The sequence below is a fragment of the Gorilla gorilla genome, chromosome 5 (assembly GCF_029281585.2).
Source record: "Gorilla gorilla gorilla isolate KB3781 chromosome 5, NHGRI_mGorGor1-v2.1_pri, whole genome shotgun sequence".
NCBI classification, from domain to species: Eukaryota; Metazoa; Chordata; class Mammalia; order Primates; family Hominidae; genus Gorilla; species Gorilla gorilla.
The window spans coordinates 24817454-24840199 of record NC_073229.2 but is presented as its reverse complement, the minus strand read 5'-3'; the positions used below and the strand labels follow the sequence as shown (position 1 = coordinate 24840199).

Genomic DNA, 22746 nt, shown 5'->3' with positions numbered 1-22746 from the left:
GGGTCACTTAAAAGCCTGGGAGGTCAAGGTGCAGTGAGTCATAATCATGTCACTGGACACCAGCCTGGGTGACAGAACGAGATCCTCAAAATGAAATGAAATGAAATGAAATAAAAAATGGCTACTAGAAAATTCCAAGGACATGCGTGGCTCAGATTCTCTTGCTGGCCGGGCTGACCTGGATGCTTCTCCCAGCTGACTTCATTCACAGCAGGGTATGGCCAGTTGCTCAGTTCTATTCTGATGGACATTCAATGCCCAGCAACATCCTCACACAAAGGATGTCCTCTGTGTAGCCGCCTGCTCTCTTGAACACTCTGTCCCTCACCTCCGATGCCAAATGCCAGCTCGCCATAGCCTGACTCCGCTTCCTCCTCTGCCTTCTCTCCCTCATCTGGGGAGCCCTGGGGGAAGGGGGATGACTGACCATTGGTCATGTCAGGGTGAAGCTAACACCTGATCCTAAGAGCTGGCATCTCTACAGGCAGCTTTGTGTCTTCCTTTTGTTCTACGACAACACTTCATTCATTTGAAACACAGTGGAGTGGAGGGAAATGGAGTTGAGATTTATATGAGTTTGGATTTCCAACACTTTTTATTAAGGAACAATGGGCACCTTGCCAGTGTTGGTGGGGGGTGGAGAAGGGGGACAAGTGCAGGAGAGTGAGAAGGCAACAGCTGTTTTGAGTTACAAACCTTCAGTCTAAGCGGGTAGCATCCCACTGTGGTTCTGCTGCCTCTGGGATTTGAAATGGAGCTGGTGTCTATTTTAGTTCTGGGTTAACAAGCTGTCTCTCCCACTAGCTACTGTCCCAGTTCACCGCCTGGCTAGGCCCCGCTGGCGCAGGCTGCCCCAGGCCTCCTATGATAGCAGGCTATTATGGGGATCAGGCAGAGCAAAGAGGAGCAAAGGGACATTAACCATGTTCTGTAATCAACTCTTTTTGGTTTCCAGATGCCAGCCCCACCCCACCTAGCAACAATTATAGATAGAGGCACAGGGCAGGGGTGGCCTGTGTGCCCCCACAAAGGATGCCTGGCAACTCTCTTCTTACGGGCCACCCCTCAGCCACAGCTGTGGGGCCAGCGAAGTGAGAGCCTGCCCAGAGGGGCCAAGTCCCTGTCAGGCTACAAAACTGTTAAGCCAACCCCTCACCAAACACAGGGCATTATTAGTAAACAGGTGAGGAAAATCCTCTAGGTCGGCTAGCTGGACGTGCAGGACTGAGGGTTCAACTTCACAGCCTGTCTACAGCACCAGCCCTACCATCACTGTGGATTAATCACCCACCAAATCCTACCCATCCCAACTATGAAAAAAATGATGAGCGTCCAGTGCAATGCCCATCTCCAACCTCTGTGCAGAGGAAGCCTGGCCTCTCCCTGGAGCAGGTCCTTGTTCAGAGGATTGCTCCAGGAGAACCTCGTCCCTCACCCAGGTCAGCATTTCAGAAGGAGACACCTGATCTGCCTCTATCGCTGCCACACACCATGCTATGCAGGCTTGGACTGCTCAGAAATCTCTTGTGGGAGCCACATTATTTTTCCTGCAGAATAGAATTATCTAGAAGGGGGTAAATGATAGTTTCTAAGGTGGTATCTGATCACAGAATAAAATATGAAGCGAGAGGAAGTATACAGAGGGGCTCAGAGACAGCCTGTATTCACTGCAGCACTGGTTCTGAAGGCTGCTGGGTAGGAACGTGAGCAGCAGCTGGGGTCCCCTGTGCTGTTTCTGCCTCTGCTCATGATTCTCTTTGGGAGGTTCAGCTGGTAATGTCATCTCTGCTCACTCAGGTCCTTGATCTAGAGAACTATTTCAGTATTTGCCACCCACCACAAGCCCACATCCTGGGGATGCTGTGAACATTCCTGAACCTGTGAAGTTTCCCAAATCTCTCAGAACTAGAGGGCCTACACAGGGAGGGGCCATATGCCTTTTCCTGGTAGACAGAATAAAACAACTGTTAAGAGGCAGGCTTTGGGGCTGAGCATGGTGGTTCATGCCTATAATCCCAGCACTTTAGGAGGCCAAGATGGGGCAGATCACCAGAGGTCAGGAGTTTGAGACAAGCCTGGCCAAAATGGTGAAACCCCATCTCTACCAAAAACACAAAAAGTTAGCCAGATGTGGTGGTACACACCTGTAATCCCAGCTACTCGGGAGGCTGAGGCAGGAGAATCAGTTGAACCCAGGAGGCAGAGATTGCAGTGAGCCAAGATTGCGCCAGTGTACTCCAGCCTGGGTGACAAAGCAAAACTTTTCTCAAAAAAAACAAAAATAAATAAATAAATAAAAATAAGGTTTTAGGAACACAAGGATTATCTGGTCCTGCCCTCCTTCAATTTGAAGGATGAGAAAACAGGTTCAGATGTAGCTGGCTGAGGTCCTGTATGAGCAGAGAGAGGAGTGGGGTCTAGGCCTGACAACCAGTCTGTGCCCAACCCAATGATCAGGCAATTTCTTGAGACTGGGGAGTTCCGTAAAGACATTTTATAGCACTTCAATTGTTCAGCAGTTTAAATTCTTCGTAAGTTCCTTTTTCCCTCACCAATGGAAAAATGTCAGGCTAATGTGATTAAGGATAATCATATTTGACCTGGCATCAAGTTACTGTACAATTTGGATTTTCCCTATAACATAAGTCTTCAGCTTGCTCAGACTTTCCCATTCCTAAGTCACAGCTAAACATGTGTCTTCAAGAAGGAAATCTGGTCCATATATCAGGGATTCAGGCAAAACAGATGCCCAAATTCCTGCATTCCCAAGCTGTCTTCTAAAACCCAAAGCTGCACGCGTGTATGGCCCTGCTGTGTGCTCGTGACCCTGCAGCTGTGTGTGACTTCCAGGATGGGCTACTTTCAAGTCTCTCAACGACAACAGGGGTTCCTAAGTAGTTCTTTATTCTTTCCAATGCTTAAAATCTCTGGCAGTTAACATTTTTAAAGTGGCAATTCTCTAGGAATAACTTCCAAATCTATCAACTCATCAAGAATACAGGACTAACGGTTGCCTAATGAGTTATCAGAGAAGGTAGAGAAAGAAAGATGAGTCCCCTGAATTCTTGTGGGAAGTCCTGTCACTACCCATGTTTTCTGCCTGGCAAGGCTGAGGATCAGAAACACTGGAGCTGGGAAGCCCCTACAATTGAAGCTGGATGGCAGAGCAATCACCTGTCACTTTTTTATTGAAACGTATTGGGCTCCATTTTTGGCCAAGTGTCCTGCACTAAGGAGAACTTTCTCTGACCCCAAAATGGCTTCTCAGGTTTCTGTGCTATCAGGTCCAGCTCAGTTCAAACACTTCTGAGTGCCTATGATGGACCAGTGCTGTGCCAGGGGTATCCAACACGTGGGCTGTCCCTGTTTGGGCCACATATTCATGCATTGCTAATAGTCATTTGAGTTGCAACATCTTTTGCGAAGAAAATCTATCTGTTGTCCAAGAACACCTAGGATAGCAGACTCCCCAGTGTTCGGGGCTCGCTGGTGACTACTCAAGGGGCTTTGCTGAGAGAAAGAAGGCACAGTGAACCATGTGAACACCCTGTGGATACAGCTACCCTCTGACAACTCTCAGCCAACTTCTTCCTCACACCAATACTTTCTTAACTGCCTCCCTAATGTTGTTGTGCCCAAGTTCAATCACTGGAGCCCGGTGTGGAGTAACGGGACTTAAGAACATTGTCACATGCCAGGAGAAACAGGAATGAACAAGGTCTAGTTCACCCTTTCTCCTACCTTAGTGGGTTATCTGAATGGGTCTCCATGTGGGTCTCCAGTCCATACTTGCAAACAAACTCCTTGAAACATACTGGGCAGTGAAAGACTTCATCAGCTTTCTTCTCCAAGTCACCTGACTGCCCGTCTTCTACCATCTGAGGGAAAAGGAAAAAAGTGAAGTCACGAAGGTCTCCCACATGGGATGGCTTTGGAAGAGAGGCCAATGCTAAATTCAGAGATTTACAATAATAAAAGGCAAGGGTTGCATTATCCAATCCTGATTATTAAGGACCTGAACATTCATTCATTCACACAACAAATACTCCCGGAACGCTACCATCCATCCATCCATCCAGCCAGCCATCTATCCACCCACCCTCCCACCCACCTGACAAGTATTTATGCAGCACAGGGTATCTGCCAGGCACTGGTAATAAAAAAGTGAGGACAAAAGAGTCCCAAATGCTTATGAAGCTTGCGCTTTAGCTAGAAAAAACAGGTAGAAAGCATGGAAACAATTGTAAAAGCTCTTCATTTCATCTCTGGGCTCAGCAGAGGGGCTCAAGAGGAAGTGCACACTGGTACTCTTTTCTTAGACACTTTACAGAAACAGTGTGGGAAAACACAGGTTAAGAGCTTAGGATGTATGTCTGCCAAGTCTCCACACTGAGAAAATAAAGATTAGTGGTATTTCTGACAGAAGTCCCGTGAGCAGGTAAATCTGCACTGGGAGCCAAGAGGACCTTTTTAGCTGGTGCTGGGTCTTCTCTCTCTGACTCGGCATCGTGACTCAGTTTCCTCTTGGAGGACAATCGCCTACGTTTCAGAGGAGATGGAGGGGCTGTGGCTGTGGCACTGTTAGGGTCCTTCTCATGGATCTTCATATGTCTGAAAAGAACACACACACACACAATGTGATCTAACAAAGAAGTCAGTTCATTTATGTTTTTAATATTTTATATTTAGGCACTGGTACTTAAATTTTCTTTAGTTAGGAGATATGAGGTATAATTTATACAGTGACTTCTATCTTTTTAAAACTCTATAATCTCCTTGAACCTCTCTTAAAGCTCTTACAAGTGCTGTCCAAAAGCGTTGCTTAATGTCTTGCTGTTCACTGGAAGACATTCATGAACTTAACTGACATTAACAAGATGAAACAAACTATCTGGTGACCTGTTCCACTCATGCAGACAAAAAGTACTATTTTAGGACATGGAATTCTATAGAATAAAGAATTCCCAGATACCTAAACTGTTCCACTAGTTCATAAACTAAGTGATAATGCTATCCTTGCCCCAAGAACCCACTGCCCATCCATCTGTTGTACACATCTCTCTTTTCTGCTTTGGAAGCATTTTGGTGGTCAAATTTGAGACATGCTAACAGAGCAAATGTCCAGAGTGCTTAAGACCTGAAAGCAGTTCCCTGTTGTTCGTAGTATTATGTGGATTTATAGATCACAAGAGTTAACTCGGACAGTGGAATAAAAAAGTTACATGTGGTAACTCTAATATCTACAGGACTAGGCTACCCATATAGTTAAGTATTACATAAAATATGTGCATGTCTATTCCAAAAAGAGAGTCTTATGGGTTATTCAGCTTAAGTGACCTTACTTTATTGAGTTCTAAAACAAACATTCTAAGAACAAGGTCCCAAGATATACAGGAAACGAATGACATTAGAAATGAATAATGAGTTTTAATTTCCTAATTTTCCAACATAAAAATGATTTAGTTTTGCCAATGACAATCATCATCACCCTCATCACGTAGCCGTGGTTGAACTGTGCCAGATTTAGGACCATAGCCACAGCTTTTTATGAATAACTATTCTATAGGATTATCTTGCTTGAGAAATTCTCAGGAGTAGGGAAAGACAGCAAAATTTTCATGAGCTATCCCATCAACCTTCTGAAAAGAAGTTCCGCTCTCTTTTTAGCTGTACCCTCCTTTTTTGTTGTTGAGATGGAGTCTTGCTCTGTCGCCCAGGCTGGAGTGCAGTAGCACGGTATTGGCTCTCAGGAGGTCATGGCTGCAGTCAGCTATGACCATGTCATTGCACTCTAGCCTGGGAGACAGAGTGAGAACCGGTCTCAAAAAAGGAAAGAAATAGAATAATAATAAAGAATCACAGACAACCATTATTTAGTTCTTGGCCTCCTAAAGCCTTGTGAAAGTTAATGGGAACAAGTAGCTTTGTTCTAAGCACCTCTATTCCAAAGTGATTATGATTTGAGGACACCATCCCTCAATATCAGCATTAGGAGCAAAAAAGAAAGGCTGGCAAGTTTTTCACACTCCAATTTTAGAAATGCTCATTTTAAAGAAAGCATCTAAGAGTTGAGGAAGTATAAGAGATGTAAACTAGCATCAAACCTGCCCTTTCAATAAATTACTCAAAATTAATTTTAATTAACAAAATCCACGCCCTTTTCTACAGTTGATATGAGAATATTAAAAATTAGAGGTTGACAACTGTAAACAGTTCATGAGCCCATTTCAAGCTATATCTTTTGAATCATATGACACAATATTTATAGAAATACAAAATGGTAATTATTTTGTTCTTGGGATTTATGAAAGCAGCTGTTTTCATAAAGGAGGGACTGGGGCCAACACTTAGTTGAGGGCCTAGTAGGAACCTTAGACAGATCATTATTTCCATTTTGCAGATGTGGCAGCTGAGGTGCAGGGAGGCCAACCTGCCCATAGCCTCAGAGCTTGAGCCGACCTATGTGCACCAACTCTGAGCTCATGCTCTTCCCCCAACCCCAACCTATCTCCCAAGACCACGCCAGTCAGTTAACTCTGTTCTGGATCACCAGCTGGAATCTTAGGGATATAACCTGAACCTGGACACTTCCTCTCTGGTGGACTGTGGCCCAAGGTGGCACAGTTACTACCAAAGTGAAGAGGGTGAGGAGCCCACAGCTCAGGCACAGAACATTCCCACCTCCAGTTTTGCTCAAGGACCGCGGAGCCTCTGTCCTAGTCTGGAAAACCGGGGCTGCCCTTGAACTGCATCACTCCTAGAAGTGGCAGAGTGACCAAAGCAGGCCAAGGCAGTCTGACAGACAGCGGCTCACTCCAGTTCTCCCACTGAGCCCCGGAGCCCCAGGTGCAAAAGCACAAGCACCGCTCCATTCCAGGGTGAAATCCCCAACTACTGGGTACAACATGGGAAGTTCTTGCTTTGTCCTTCCAGCCGCTCGATGAGCAAAAGCTGCATTGACAACCTCAATTCAGCCCACGGGTGAACTGCAGGGTTGGAGGGGTCCGGCCAGGTCTGACGATGGATTTGATGTTGTAGTGAGAGATTCTCCCCACCGCTCTGACCCCTGCTCTGCTTCCCTAGCCTCCAACAACAGGAGTGGCAACTGGAGCTGTTCATTTCCTCCCAAAATCTCACAGGAAGTGGAGCCAGGATCATCATGATGAGACACTAATGGCCCCTTCCCCTCAAGCTGTGGCCAAAACAAATTAGGGGTGTTGGGAAAGAGAGTATTCCAATCCTTAGAAGGCTTCGGCCTGTCTTTCTCTCAGGGTTGATTTCAAGGGCTAATTTGTCTAATTTCCATGCATCCTGAGAGTCAATAAATGACAAGGAGCCCATGAACTGGAAGGGAGCTGGGATGGGATTCAGCCCTCTACTCTGCATAGAAAGTCCCTCTCCACAGCAGACTGGAGGCATCACCATTTAGTTCTGCTTGGACACTTCCACCAACAAGGACTTCTCCATTTTCACTGGCTGTTCTAATTGTTAAAACCATCTCCCTCACATTGAGTCAGAAATTCTGTCTATCTGTCCTCAAGGGAGATGCTGTGTTATAACATCAGTCCATGTTCTCATTTGCGTGGCAGCTCTTCAAATAGTGTAAGAGGACTACTGCGTTTCTGTAATGTGTTCTCTTTTCAAAAGCGAACAACCACCCTCAAGCTCTGCTTGCAAGTCTGTGGAATTATACTGGTCCTAAGTAACCTTGGAATGCTCTCCAGTGTACAGGTATCCTTCATGAAATGATGGATCCAGATGCAAACTCCAGTCTGGATGTGATCTGACAGCTCAGGGCACATGGCTGGCACTATGACCTCCAGAAGGTACATAAAGGGAGCCTGGGTGGGTTCCATTGGGTGTGTTTATACCCTCAGTTCCTACCAAGTTTATTGTCAATCACGATCCCCATGATTCCTTCATTTACTGCTATCAAACCACATCTCCTCCATTCTGCACCTGAGCAGTGCATCTTTTCACCTTCCAGACTGGTGAGGGTGAGAAAGTCTTACATTAACAATATGCGGTGTTGGTGTGGTTCAGCAGACTGGTACTCTCCCATCGTTGGTGAGAGTAGAAATGAGTGACTGCCTTTCTGCAAAGTGGCTGAGCACTAGAGATATGAATTTTAAATATGTATGCTCTTTGCCTCAGTAATTCTACTCCTAGAAATCTGTCTTAAGGTCTAATAACTGAACAAATGTGCAAAGACCCATATATAAGGATTCATGTTTCAATGGATACATTGCACAAACACTAGCAATGGCAGGAATTCCTACCAGCTGGTCTTAGTATCTTAAGCTGGCCCCTCTGCTCTTTCTCTTGCTCTCTTATTTTCCATTTTCTATCCAGCAGCCAGACTGAGCATCTAAAACACAGGACCAATCATACCACTCCCCTGTTTAAATTCCTCTGACAGTCCCATTCTTAGAATTAAAATAAATCTGGCTTCCACCTATCTGCTAGACTTCAATAGTGGAGCATCCTGCCCTCTTCCATCCCAAAGCTCTTTCAGACAGACTAGCCCCTGTGGGTCACTCAAATGCATACAACTAGTTCCCGCCTCTGGGACTCAGGTGCTTGCTGCTTCTGCCTGGAAAACTGCACCCCAGACCTTCCCAAGCCTGGCTCCTGCCGTCCAGGTTTCGTGCCACGTGCCTCACCTGCAAAGCTTTCCCTGAGGCCCCACACCCTACTTGTGCAGATGCTCTTACACCCACAATTCAGTGTTCCTTCCTCCACAGCACACAGCAGTAGCTGAAGGTATCATGTATTTCACTCGTCTGACTGTCCCCTCACCCTCAGTTGAAAGTAAGTTCCATTACAGCAAGAACCTGGTCTATGTTGTTCTCTGCACGAGCCCTGGTGGCACACAGGTGTTGGTCAGTAAGTATCTGCTAAATTGCTGGATGGAAGAACAAACAAATAAATATTTGTTGAATTCCTGAACGGACAAATGAAGGAAGGAAGGAATGAAGTATATGTAGAAAATGTTTGCTTCACTCAGAGTATTGCTATGACATACACTCTCAGGTTCCAGGACATCTTATAACTTGCCTTGCTAGAATCTGGTGTGAGCAAACACGACACGAGATTATGAACAGTGCCACACTGAAGGGACTTCAATCGAAAACACTCCAACAATGAACACTGAGGACATGTGTTAATCTTTTCTTATTGGAATTCATATGTTTGTTCATTCAAAACAATGCCTACACTCATTGTAGACAGAGGTTAATATAAAATCCAAGTATAGTTCTGCCTTTCCATAAAATTCTGTAATTTTCTTTTGGAAGCATGACATTTAACAGTAGGAATCCTGCCGCACTGTGGTCTAAGGAAGGAATTTTATCAGAACTTTTGGAGTCAAGAGAAGTTTTATCCTATTCATAACACCCAAAGAGGCTTTTACAGTGATGAACGAACACAAATACAGCAGATGTTTTTTAAACGTGGAAAAACCCCCCAAATCTGAGCACTTTTTGGCACAACTGGAGCCTACTTTGAATCTAGGAGTAGATGCTGATTTTCAACTTAAATGGCTTTTCTCCCACAAGTGTAATCATTTGCTTTCTAAAATTTGAGATGGTCCATTTTAGCAGGGTAGGTTGTCTGTAAGAATATTGAAAACATCAGAGTTAAACCAAAGAGTACACCCTGTACAAGGGCTGAAGGCTGGTCAATAACTCCAGGGAGACAGACCAATCCCTAAAAGCTGACCCTCCCTGCCTCCCTGAATGTTCTCCTTTCCAGTTCCAAATACAGGAACTTTCTGCTGACCTTCCTTAGGCATGGAAGTCATTAGATTTGGGAATGGGGTAAAGCTCTTAGCTATTCAAGCACTGGCTTGCTCTGAGCAGCAATCAGGAATCTGGGTGGAAAGATGGTGTAGACAGAGACCACGTGATGCAATGAAGCTTTTGGGTGGTCTCTGAGCAGTGGCACATTTGAGACATGTGATCTCTGTTCTGCCACCTAGTAACTATGGAGACTCCAGAGAATCTTGGGCTACCTCAGCTTCAGTTTCCACACTGGTAAAATGAGGACAATCCTGTCAGTCTCCTAGAACACCAATGTTCACTCTGTAGGCTTCTGACCAGCAGCATGGGCACCACCTGGGAGCTTCATGCAAATAAAAACCCCCGAGTCCCATCCCAGGCCTGCAGACTGGTAGGCGCTGGGTCAGGGCCCAGCAGTCTGGCTTGCACAAGCCCTGCAGGTGATACTGAAGCCTGCTTAAATGTGAGAACCATGGGATCACAGTGAACTTCTCCAGCTCTCTGCACCGTGTGCAGATTCGGTCAACCATTTGACCAGGACACTGACATTTTTTGGATACCAGCATTAAACATCTCCCAGACTCATCTTCCAATATACCAGCAGTCTCTCCAACAGTTTACCAGGCATAAATGCTTAACCAAAAAGTTGGGAAATTTAACATTCTTAAAATTCTTCTGGGGGCACAATCCTTTGGGAAACTCTCAACAAGTTTAAATGTGATCCAAACCAAAGATTACTTAGTCATAGCTGCCCTCACAGCAGGTCTCAGACATTCTTCAAGCTCCCCGTATGTAATTTGCATGTGAAGATTAAACCTCAGGAGAAATCTAGACACTTCCAGTATTTGCTAACTTTTCAGTCTCAATTTCCTCCTAGGACTGTTAATGGACGAGCCGACTTCTTTGATACTCTGAGTGAATAGTACCGTAAGGAAAGTCACTCCATCAGGACACAGGACACTGTATACAAAGCACACACAGCACGGCCCAGGACCTGCCAAGCTGGAGGCAACAGGTTCAAACAGGGTCTAGCAGCCTGGTTATAGAGACATCCCCATCCGTACCTGGTGCTCGCTTTTTTTTGTCCAACAAAGCTTTGTGATAAACAAAGAGGGAATGAATAAGATTAAGAACCTCCACAGCTGCACAACCTACATTTCTGGCCAAAGTATGATTCTAGAAAGATGTGTGTATGTTTTCCTAACAAATGCCTAGGAGTTCAGTGTGGAGGGCTGTGGATGATGCTTGTAATGCCAATCAAGTTCTATGCAAACAAATGGGGGATGGAGAGCAGACACAGAGAGGGAGGGGGCGGGGGGAGGACAGCAAGGCGGCAACTGAGCAATTCCTGGTGTGGCCCCACCTGTAAAGTACAGAGGCACCTTCTAGTAATTCAGGTGTTGTATGGGTTCAGTCATGCTTGTCCGGAAGGCAGGTCACACCAGCTGTCCCAGGGTGTGCAGGAAGGTTAGACAATGCGTAAGCACCTGTGCTGACCCCCAAAGCCAGCCCTTAGAAAAATCTAAAGTCAGCCTGGCATGAAGTGTAAACCCACAGTCTGTAGGCTTGCTGTGGGAATACCATCAGCCAGGCAGCTCCCAGGGCTCGCAGGATGCTCCTGGTGAAATGCACTGGACACTGCAGCCACCACCACTGGCCAGTTAGATCTCACAGTCTCTGATGTGGGCAATGTGGCCCACGGAGGCCATGACAAAGTCAAGCTTTGCGGCTGATACTGAGGTTTATTCCTACTGCCTCCATTCTGGGAGGTGTCTATAAAGACCACATGCTCCACAGCATGGATGTCTTCTACAAGCCCCCACTTTCCCTGCAATACTAGGGCAATATGTCCCCAGAATAGAGAACGTCTCTCATCTGTTGACTGTAGCATAGTATTCCAAGGGAGCCAGTGTAAGGATAAAGTTAAATTTTATCAGAAGTTAAGGAATCTTAATTTGAAGTCCAGGAGTACCAGGGGTTCATTTTCATGTTCCTTATAAGCAAACGCTTTGGTGGACTCTCAATCTCCACTGCTCATCAGCCCAGAGCTTCTCTCCAAACCCAGGCATGGGGTCACGGTTCTCCTGGCTGGACCACCATCTCTGCTCTCCTACCTCAGGTTCCTTGGCAGTATTTGGAGACAGCAGTTCCTTTTCTATCTTGGTCCTGGGTAAAGACCCTTCTGCATTCTTGGTACAGATACTTCCTTAATGATGCATTGAGCTAGAATTATAATGCCTGAAGAATATGTATTCTTTTCCTTTTAGAAATAGAATCTTGCTGCACCACCCAGGCTAGAGTGCAGTGGTGCAATCCTAGCTCAGTGCAGCCTCAAACTCCTGGGCCAAGGGTCGAGGGATGACATTCTCTTGCTAATGACTGTCTACTTAGAAAACTGAGGGCCCTTCTCTGCTGCCTCTACAGCTCCTTCCTCCTCTCCTGACTTTCAGATCCAGTAGGGGGTAGGGAGGTGTTGGCAGTCCACATGAACCAGCACTAACCTTTTAAAAATCTTTTACTCTAGACATGATTCCTAACTGCCCTACCCTTGAATCAGTAACACCCTACATCCTCCTGTGCTTGTCTTTTTCCCTTGCCTGCTTGTGTTTTGCTAAAATAAATTTTCATGTTATTTGGTCCCCATATCTATTTACAAAATCCACAAAAATACATAGTAATATATCCATACAAAGTCACACATTCTTAAAAACAAACAAAAGACCTCAGAAGTTGGATGAATTGATGTTCCTCTCACCCGAAGAGAATTCTCATTAACATAGAGCTACAATCGGCCAGCTAGGACCTTCCTGGGTGAGTCCAGAGACATCAGTGGAAGGCTCTCATTTCCCACGGACAGGCCTTAGATACCTCAGGGCAGCTGCTGTGTTGTCACGGCCTCTTCTTCCCCAGGCCAACCTCCCTCAGTTTCCTCAACATTTACATGCAGCCTGGGGTCCAAATCCCCACACTCACGACTGGCCTCTCCCAGCAGGGATGCTGAATATCCCCATATTACAGTCTGAGGTGATGGTGCCCCAACTGAAGTCATCATTCCCAAAGTGACCTCAAGAGCCCAGAGCTGTCCCCTCTGAGGGAAGCCATCGCCGGCCACCAGAGACCAGCTTCCCAGGGCAACGACTAAAATCATACACCCCAATCCCCACACCTAAGCTCTGTAGGAGGAGGGAAGTGCTGAAGTCACGGGCCATTTCCCACTTCAGCTTGAAGGGCGATCACTTGAGGTGTCTTCAAGAAGGCAGGACCTAGTTACTTACTCACTTTCTGTGCAGGAGGAAGAGATGACTATCTTCATGATAGGGCAGTGCTAAGTCACTGCTACTCCTCAGCCAGTTCCAAAAGAGGAACAAGAAATGCATGGGTGGGGCCATCCCAGATGGTCGGCCACGCGCCCACAAGGAAAGTGGAAGGTGCCGTGGGCGAGTGCAAGAAGCAGCGTAGTGAAAAAGGAAAGCCACCCACTCTGGGGATGTTGTGTTATATTACTTACGGGCCACTGAGAAACTGCTGGCAAGGAAAGGGGAACCAAGATTGGAGAGAGAATGAATATAAATGAATCCAAAGAGAAATGTCACCTCCCAAGACCAACCTGGCGACAGAGCCCTTCTGTATGACCAAGGCCGTTTATAGCCACTTTTATCTAAAACGGATGGACATGGTGCACACATGGCCTCTGTTCTCCAGAGATGTCAAGGGAGGAACAGTATACCATCTACCAACAGAAACCAGAGAGGAGGGCCCCGGAAGAACCTGCAGCATCGCAGACCTCAGTTTTCCCACCCATAAACTTGGAACAGCAGTCCTCTTGAGCAAGCTGGGTTATATAAGCATGAAGAGGAAGAATTAAGTGCTGACACCACAGGACCAATGAACCCATTATGCAACTGAATCTCCGGTTTAAGGAAATACAAAATCTGTCTCCACTGAAGGCCAACAACCTTTCCATTAAGCATCCCAGAGCCCCAAGAGAAGCTGAGGATGGCCCACAGGCACACAGACATGCCAAAGGTGAGATGAGGATGCGTGTCATGAATACACAGGCTAAGACTTCAGTGCTTCCTGTTCATGTTTCAGTGGGGAGGGTGGGATGGGGGTTGGGGGGGGACAATGTTGCCACTAATCACCTTCCTTAACACATCACAAAAAGGTTGACAGTGAGTGGGCACGCTTCGGTGTTTGCTAGCACCAGCTTGTTCAGCCCGAACAGGTCGGACAGGTTGGATATTTAAACAAAGGCGGAAAAATGTAAGGTATAAAGCCCTGTGAAGTGCTACGGTGGAAATGCTGCCAGCTCCCTGCAGGTTTCATTTTGTGATCTAATGCTGGAAGTCAGGCTCCCTCTTGACTTTGCTACTTTCGTGTTATGAAACTAAACTGGACACACACTCAGGACCTGTTCAAAGTTCTCAGTGCATCAGACGAGGGGCATGGTGGGAGAGGACACCGGGGCATGTTGCATTCCGGAGCAGAGGCCAGCTCCCTGCTAGTCATCCTACCCCCAGCAAGCCCATCCCTAACCTTCCCTAACCTAATTTCTCACTCTCACCACTGCCTGCTGTTCAAGTGTGGGCAAGCACGATGTTCCAGATTCTGCTGCCATCCACCAGTTTTACCTGGTAAGACTGAGCTGCTGAAATACCTCAACAAGATATGTCAAAAATACTGTACTGCTTGCATTAAAGATAAAATTTATTTTGCATTTCCTTTCCAAAAAACAAACTAACAACACCAACTCTGCTAAAACAGAAGAAAACCTAAGTTATAAATATTAGCATCCAGTTGGCCAAATGATAAAAAACTAATTATGAACCAGATCATAAATTTGAGAACCAGTGATAGGACGAAAAAGGCTTGGTTGTTGCTTAACATGTCCACTGAGGGGACAGTGTCCACTTGGACAGTTTTATGATTGTTATGCTCTTTGGCATAACTGAACTTGAACTTGGTCAATTCAATTCAGAGAGAAATTCTAAATCAAAAGTAAGCATCGGCCACAAGAGGCTTTTCAAATATTTCTTCAAAAATATAAAATAGGCCAGGAATGGTGGCTCACGCCTGTAATCCCAGCACTTTGGGAGGCTGAGGTGGTCGGATCACCTGAGGTCAGGAGTTTGAGACCAGCCTGGCCAACATGGTGAAACCCCATCTCTACTAAAAATACAAAATTAGCTGGGTATGGTGGCGCATGCCTGTAATCCCAGCTACTCGGGAGGCTGAAGCAGGAGAACTGCTTGAACCCAGGAGGCAGAGATTGTGCCACTGCGCTCCAGCCTGGGCGACAAGAGTGAAACCTCATCTCAAAAAAGAAAAAAAAAAAAATACACACACACACATACATATATATATACACACACATACACATATACATATATACACACACACATATATATAAAATAAGCTGTGCTGATTGTTAAAGGGTATTAGAAAAGAAAAAAACAAAGTAAAAGGGAAAAATGTTTTGAGGAAGGTCAAGTCTAGCAAACAAAAAACAGGCTACATAAGAGACTGTCAATTAAAATTGGCCAACTTTTAGCTTTGATAATTTTCTTACACTTTTTATCTAATTTGAAGAATAAAATTCAGTGACAGATCACACTTGCCTACCCTTTTTCTCAGAGGATAGTGGCAGCTTTCGATTATTCACAGATTTCTAAAATGCAAAGTAAAAATTCTGGAAAGAACCACAGAATCTCATCTAATAGTATTAATGCAAATCCACACTAAGAAAGTATAAAAACAGGCCAGGCATGGTGGAGTGTGCCTGTAGTCCCAGCTACTCGGGAGGGTAAGGTGGGAGGATCGCTTGAGCCTGGGAGGTTGAGGTTGCAGTGAGCTATGATGGCGCCACTGCACTCCACCCTGGGAGACAGAGGGAGACCCCGTCTCAAAACAAAACAAAACACAACAAAAAATCACACACACACACAAAACCCAAGCACACACACATATATATGTAAACATCATAGAACAAGCAATCAAAAAAGAAAAAAAAAAAAAGGCAAGTGTTCAAATAATAAGGATTTGCACAACTTGGCCATGGAAATTCAGCACATGATACACAGCACTGTTACCAGGTTCTTGGGTTCTTAGAATGCAGTCTATGTTGCCCCAATTGTTAAGAAGCTGGGAGTCTATTTTCTCACTTCAGTAAATCCATCTGCTGAACTAGTATGTATAAGGAACTGCTGGGTTAAATACCTTAAGGGAGAAGAGAAAGAAGGCCTTGAACTACAATTTGTTGAGCACCTAACGTGAGCCAGAGGCTTGAGTATATGTTACAGCATTTAATCCTTCTAACAGATTTTGTGAGTAAACGTTACCCCCACTAAAGATGAAGAAATTGAGGCTCTTGACCATTCCAAGGAGTATCCTTTATCAGCCCTGGCCAGAAAAGTTAGGCGGAGCTATCAGAGGACTCAGAAGCACCAAAGAAAATGTCGCCCTTCTTTAAACCACTACTGAAGTAAAAACAAAAGCACCCAGGTTTCAAATCCAGCCAACGAGATATAAAGAAAGACTAAATTTGTTAAATCAATCAATAAGCTTATGTGGTGAAAGCTTAATAATGCTATTGGGGGGAACTGGTAGCCCAGACATTCTGCTGCAATAAACAGATTTGTAAATATCCGCTCTTTTTCTCCATGTCTTATCTAGTGGAAAATCTCCACTCTGGAGGGAAGATTATGGGCCTCTTACCAAGGTGCACTCTCAAGAGTGAAAAGCATATTAAGTGGAATGATCATGGAATGGGATATTACACTTACATATTTTTTTAAATCTGGTTGAAACGAGAAGTTTCAGCCCTTCTTAAAGAAAAGCTTTCTAAATTATACCAGAAGTATGTCTATTTTAGTGTTCAGAGTACTAACATATGCTGAAAACTGCTTTGATACCCAAGTATTATCATAATGAAACTACAGTACCAAATATTCACTAAATGCCCAACATATATAAGGAGATATATACAGTTCATACAGCTATGCTGACTACGTATATCCCATTAAAATCACATTTACACGAACCCCTCAACAGTCTCTGCACAGAACATTTATGTCCTTCTAAGTGGAGTTAAATGTGTTAAGATCTCTGAGCATCCCTGAAGGACATTTGCTTTTGATTTGTCCTTCCCCCGGATGTAGACAACTGAAATGCTTTTAAGATTTTCTTTTCCATAGAAGTATTTCAAGGGAAACAAAACATTCACACAGTCTGGGGCAGGGTGACCCACAGATTTTTATCCTACAAATAAATATATAATTTATTCCCATGTGAACTGTCCTGATACTTTCCTTCCTGCAGAAGAATATGTCAAGAGGGACAGGGACCTGGTGATTACGAGATTAATTTTAAGATGGGACTGACTGAACCTCTGAGTGGTCACCTCCACCCTTCAGAAGCAGCAAGCGCCAGAACGAGCTACAGGGTGTCCTCAGAAACTTGATACGACCATGATGGACGTTCACAAGACCCTTCCTCTTGCGTGGAACTGAGGGTAAAGAAGTGACTGTCCCCTGCTTTCAGAGACACTGTGCTACCTCTGCTCCTTGTCTCATTTAATACTGGCCACCTGTTCCAGATACCCAACTGCAGTTGTGCGCCAAGGGCTGGCTTAGCCTAAGCATCTTAGAGTAGCATGCTAAATTCAGAGCCTTCGTGGTCTCAATTGTCATGGAGCAGGTCACATTTCTGCGCAGCTAATATTTTCTTCAAGCATAATAGGAACATATAAGCCTCTTCCTGAAGCCTATCCTGATGTCCAGGGGCATCCTCAGGGCCTATGTCTCCCATACTTGGCAACAGAAAAAATCGTGCCTATGGCTGCAGGAAAAAAGCCTGCAACGAAACAACTAGATGATGTTCCAAGGATTTCCCTTCTTCATCTTCACCCTTCTTTTTGAGGCAAAGTCTCGCTTTGTTGCCCAGGTTGGAGTGCAGCAGCGTGATCTCAGCTCACTGCAGCCTCCGCCTCATGAGTTCAAGTGAACTCAACTTCTGAGTAGCTGGGATTATGGGTAATCTGGCTAATTTTTGTTTTTTTAGTAGAGATGGGGTTTTGCCATGTTGGCCAGGCTGTTCTCAAACTCCTGTCCTCAAGTGATCCACTCACCTTGGCCTCCCAAAGTACTGGCCCATCTTCACCATTCTAATGACAGCTGAAATCAGAACACATCCCTACTCTTCAAAGAATCAGTGAAGTTAGTCATGAAAGCTTGCCCCTGCCAGGGTCTTAAGCATGCCCTTAAATGTAAGACATGCTCCACAACTCTTTAGAATTAAAAGTCTACAGTCTGTAAAATAAGGAGCAAAGTGAAAATTAATTTCCCATTTTCCCAAGGCAATTTTAAAAGGAAAATACCAGTTTTAGAGACAGGCTTTATTCCAAATGAGGCACATTTCAGTCCTCTGTTTCAAGTATCATTTCTTCACAGATTTGCAGCTCAGCACTTTCTGGAACAAGCTTTGCAAACTGCAAAGCTCAATGCCCTTTTTCCTACGTTGAGCTCTCCCAGAGGCGTGCTCTGGCTCAGTTTCCCAAGTTTGTTTTGGAAGACGAGCACCACTCAATCCAAATTTTCAACGTGGGAGCAACTGATAAAGAGTTCTGGGAAGTTAAAAGCTGGATCCACAGTGATGTTTCCGTGATACATCTTTTGTACTTGATGGTAACCTACTCTTCTGCTCAGCAACTGAGCTGTGGTTAGAAAGGCTTGGGACAAAGGATTTTCAAACCTCAAAAACATGAGAATCTGCATACAGGGAAGTGGCAGCTCACAAAGCTGTACCAGATATAGTAATAAATTAAAAAGGTCTTTATCCTAACCTTTCTCAAAATAAGTTGGAATTAGCATCACTCTCATCTCCCTACTTGCCAAAATATAATTACTTTTAAAAGATCAAGTAAATTTATTTACTAGAAAAAAGTATAGTAAGTTATAGGCTTTATCAGTGCTACAAAGCAACTGTCAATGACTACACATAATTTAATATGCTACCTTCATTCTGTGAAGTTTACTTTATTTGACCAATATAACAATTCTGAGTGTCCTCTTATAAAACTAAGATAAAGGAAACTCTACAAAAAGACTGAGTAGCATTACAAATACAGATAACTAACAAATACTCGTAAAATGACTACAGGCCAAAGGAAATAGAGTGAGTTGCTCTATAAAGGCACCTCAATATCAGCTAAGAGTAACTTGAAACTTGAAAGGATGTAGTCCTCAGAGTCTGTGTTGTGAGGCCGAGTGTTTCAGCAAAAAAAACCAAAAAACAAAAAACAAAACAACTTTGGGGTGGAGCCCAGATCTGCCTCAAGCAGGCAACACCGGAGGGCTGGGCTCATCTGGAAGAGTGTGCACATACACGGAGTTGTGCATCCCATGTGTGCGTGTGGACAGCCTTCAGAGCAGGGGGTGAGCAGAAGGAGGGGGAAGGGTAAGCTGTGTAGTTGTCAACTGTGCTGTTGAGGAGCAGAGCACAGACCAGCCTTGTGGAATCAAGCCTTCAGAGAAACGAAACTCCAGAAATCCACGCTACAGAGAATCATGCCACAGCAGAGGGCCCACCCAATCTGTGCCCCTCAGGGGAAGAGTCAAAAATCAGAGCACAGGGCCATGTCAGACGAAACTGGCACAGTTGAGGGAGGGCCTCAAACGGGTTACAAACAAGATGGAATGGAGGCACCTGGGTGTGGGTGTCCTGGGAAGCTGAGGCAGAGGTTCTCTGATCCCTCAGCTTAGCATCGGCTCTGGAGACCCCATGAGGGAATTCCTGTGCGCTACCCAATCCCAGCAGGTGCCAACAGACCTTGGGAAGCAGTGGTAGCGGAAGGGAAACAAGAAAAAGAACTTTGATCTTAAGCACTAAACTCTCACAAGTCGACTGATTTCCTTTCATACTTCTCAGGACCTGGGTTGCATTACTCTTTTTAATTCCTGCACACACACCCCAGGGCAGTTCTGGTCCCTGATTAATGTAACACAGGCCCACAGGTATGTGCTTGGGAGAGATCACAGCTCACTACTAGAGTCTCAGATTCTGGAACAGATCCACCGGGGCAAATAAATCTAACTCCACTCTCTCTGGCACATTTTTGTAAGTGTTCTCACATTTTTATAATTTTTTTCAAAAGTACAGTTTCACTAACAAATGAAATGGTAATGACTTTTATGGGATTTACCAAAACCCAAATGTTCTTTTAACTCATTATTTGCAACTTTCTGCAAAGACATAATAAATGTAGTATGATAATCCCTAGTATTTCAAATATATTATTACTTAAATTACAGATTAAGTGTAGCAAAAAGTAAAACAAGCAAACTTAAAAGAAATCACTCTCAATTTACTCAATTTATTTTCTGGCATTATATGAATGTTTACTCAATATATTTTCCCTCTCTGGCACATACAACAATAGAAGAGTCGTAACCATTACTGATATGTACCATTTAACAAGCACTACCCCAAGTGCTTTGTGTGTAGTATTTACTGATCATCACAACATTCCCATGCGGTAGGTACGGATAATACTACCTTTTACAGATGAAGTAATTAGGACACAGAGGTGTCAAGTAACTTGTCTGGGATCACACAGCTAGTAGTGGAACACTTCCTTAGATTGTCATTACGGTGGTTTCAGCTCTAACAATACAGACTCAGAAACTCCCTCTACCTAGGGCATGTCCATAGTACACTGTAAACCTTCAGAACCCTTTTACAAACATTATTAAATCTGAGCTCAAGTTCAATATGAGGTAATACTAAGCCATTCTGTTAAAGTGTCAAAAATTTAAGAGATTTCCACAAAGTTCTGCAGAACTAAGATTAGAACTTAGCCCCAATTTAGTCCTCTCCTCTGAATCAAGGGGCCTCAAAATAAGGAAAATCAGTACCAGAAAACCAACAATTAGCACAAACAAGTAGCACCAAGGCCTGCTTTTCTTCTGTTCCCCAGGCTGGAGTGCAGTGGCAAGATCTCGGCTCACTGCAACTTCCACCTCCTGGGTTCAAGCGATTCTTGTGCCTCAGCCTCCTGAGGAGCTGGGACTACAGGCACACATCACCACACCCGGCTAATTTTTTGTATTTTTAGTAGAGACATGATATTGTTATGTTGGCCAGGCTGGTCTCAAACTCCTGGCCTCAAGTGATGGGCTTGCCTCAACCTCCCAAAGTGCTGAGATTACAGGTGTGATCCACTGTACCCGGCCAATGCCTGCTTTTAAAAAAATATTTATAAACAACTCCAAAATACAATGACCATAAATGAGAAATGTACCTTAGAATAGTACCAAGGGCTATGCTATAAAACATTCAAAATAATTTCTAAGACTATCCAAGTAAACCCAAACAACACAGAGTAATAAAATTCAGTCAAAATGGTTGCCCCCAAAACTATCCCATGCTCACTATACATAGAATATGCTACTGGGATGACAGAAATAGTTTAACATTGAAAATAACGTTCTATAACAGCACAGAATTGTGTTGAGAATGAGGAAAAGAGTGAAAGAGTGCTTTTTTTCTAATATGCAAAGTGACACAAAAGCTACATCAATTATTTCTCACATACAGTCTGTGCGTCCCAATCAGAAAATCTGAAATCTGAAATGTTTCAATATTCAAAACTTTTTGAGTGCTGACATGATGCCACAAGTGAAAATTCCACACCTTACTTCATGTGATGGGTCCCAGTCAAAATTTTGTTTCATGCACCAAGTTATCAAAAATATTGCATACAATTACGTTCAGGCTATGTGTATAAGGTGTATATGAAACATATATAAATTTTGTGTGTAGACCTGCATCTGTGTCCCATCCTCAAGATACCTCATTATGTATGTGCAAATATTCCAAAAAACAAAACAAAACTAAAAAACAACAAATCAAAATCCCAAACACTTCTGGTCCCAAGCATTTTGGATACGGGGTACTCAATCTGTGGTAGTTAAAAGCATGGCCTCTGAAGCCAGATATCCTTTATTCAAATCTTAGCACTGTCTATTACTTTAGTCCTTTCCTCATTTGCAAAATGGGATAATAATTATACAATCCTTACAAGGCAGAGTACATAAAAATAAATGGAGATCAATAAGGAAATGGAAGACTTGAACAATGCTATAAACCTACTAGACCCAACAGCAAATCTACAGAACACTCCACCCAACAACAGCAGAATACACATTCTTCTCAAACAGATGGAACATTCTCCAGTTTAAACCATATGCTAGGTGATAAAACAAGTCTCAGTACATTCACAAAGTTTGAAATCATGCAAAGTATGTTCTCCAACTATAATGGAATGAAACTAGAAATCAGTAACAAATTAATGGAATGAATTTCCCCGACCATAATGGAATGAAACTAGAAATTAATAGGAAACTTGAGAAGTCACAAATTTGTGAAAACTGAAGACCACATTTCTAAATAACCAATGGGTCAAAGAAGAACTCACAAGGGAAATTAGAAAATATGTTGAGATGAATGAAAAAGAAAACACAACATACAAAAACTTATGGGAAACAACTAAAGCAATGCTTATAGGAAAATGGATAGCTATAAAACCCTGTATTTAAAAAGTTCTCAAGTCAATAATCCAGCCTTATACTTTGCTATAACACCGGAAAAAGGTCAAACTAAACCTAAAGAAGGCAGAAAACGGATAATAATAATGTTTAGAACAGTAATTTAATGAAACAGAGAACAGAATAGAGGGAAATCAATGAAACCAAAAGTTGGTTCTTTGAAAAGATCAATAAAACTTACAAATGTTTAGCTAGATTGACTAAGGGAAGAAAAGAAGATTCAAATTATTATAGTTAGGAGTGAAAGAAAGGAAATTATTACTGACTTTAGAGAATAAAAAGGATTACAAAAGGATATTATGAGTTATTGTATGCCAACCAATTATATCACTTGATGAAATGTCCAAAATTCCTAGAAAGACACA

General features: G+C 43.8%; 1 protein-coding gene across 10 annotated transcripts in view; it reads right to left on the bottom strand.

The window, feature by feature from the left end:
* The window catches only part of RREB1 (ras responsive element binding protein 1), a 144199-nt gene that overhangs the window by 36156 nt on the left and 85297 nt on the right, over positions 1-22746 (bottom strand). For all 10 annotated transcript variants that reach the window (XM_055390776.2, XM_004043239.5, XM_055390780.2 and 7 more), the window contains 2 exons: positions 4467-4611; positions 3742-3878 (listed from right to left, as the gene is read on the bottom strand). In XM_055390776.2, the coding sequence (XP_055246751.1) occupies positions 3742-3878; positions 4467-4611 (282 nt within the window). The remainder of the gene's footprint in view (positions 1-3741; positions 3879-4466; positions 4612-22746) is intronic.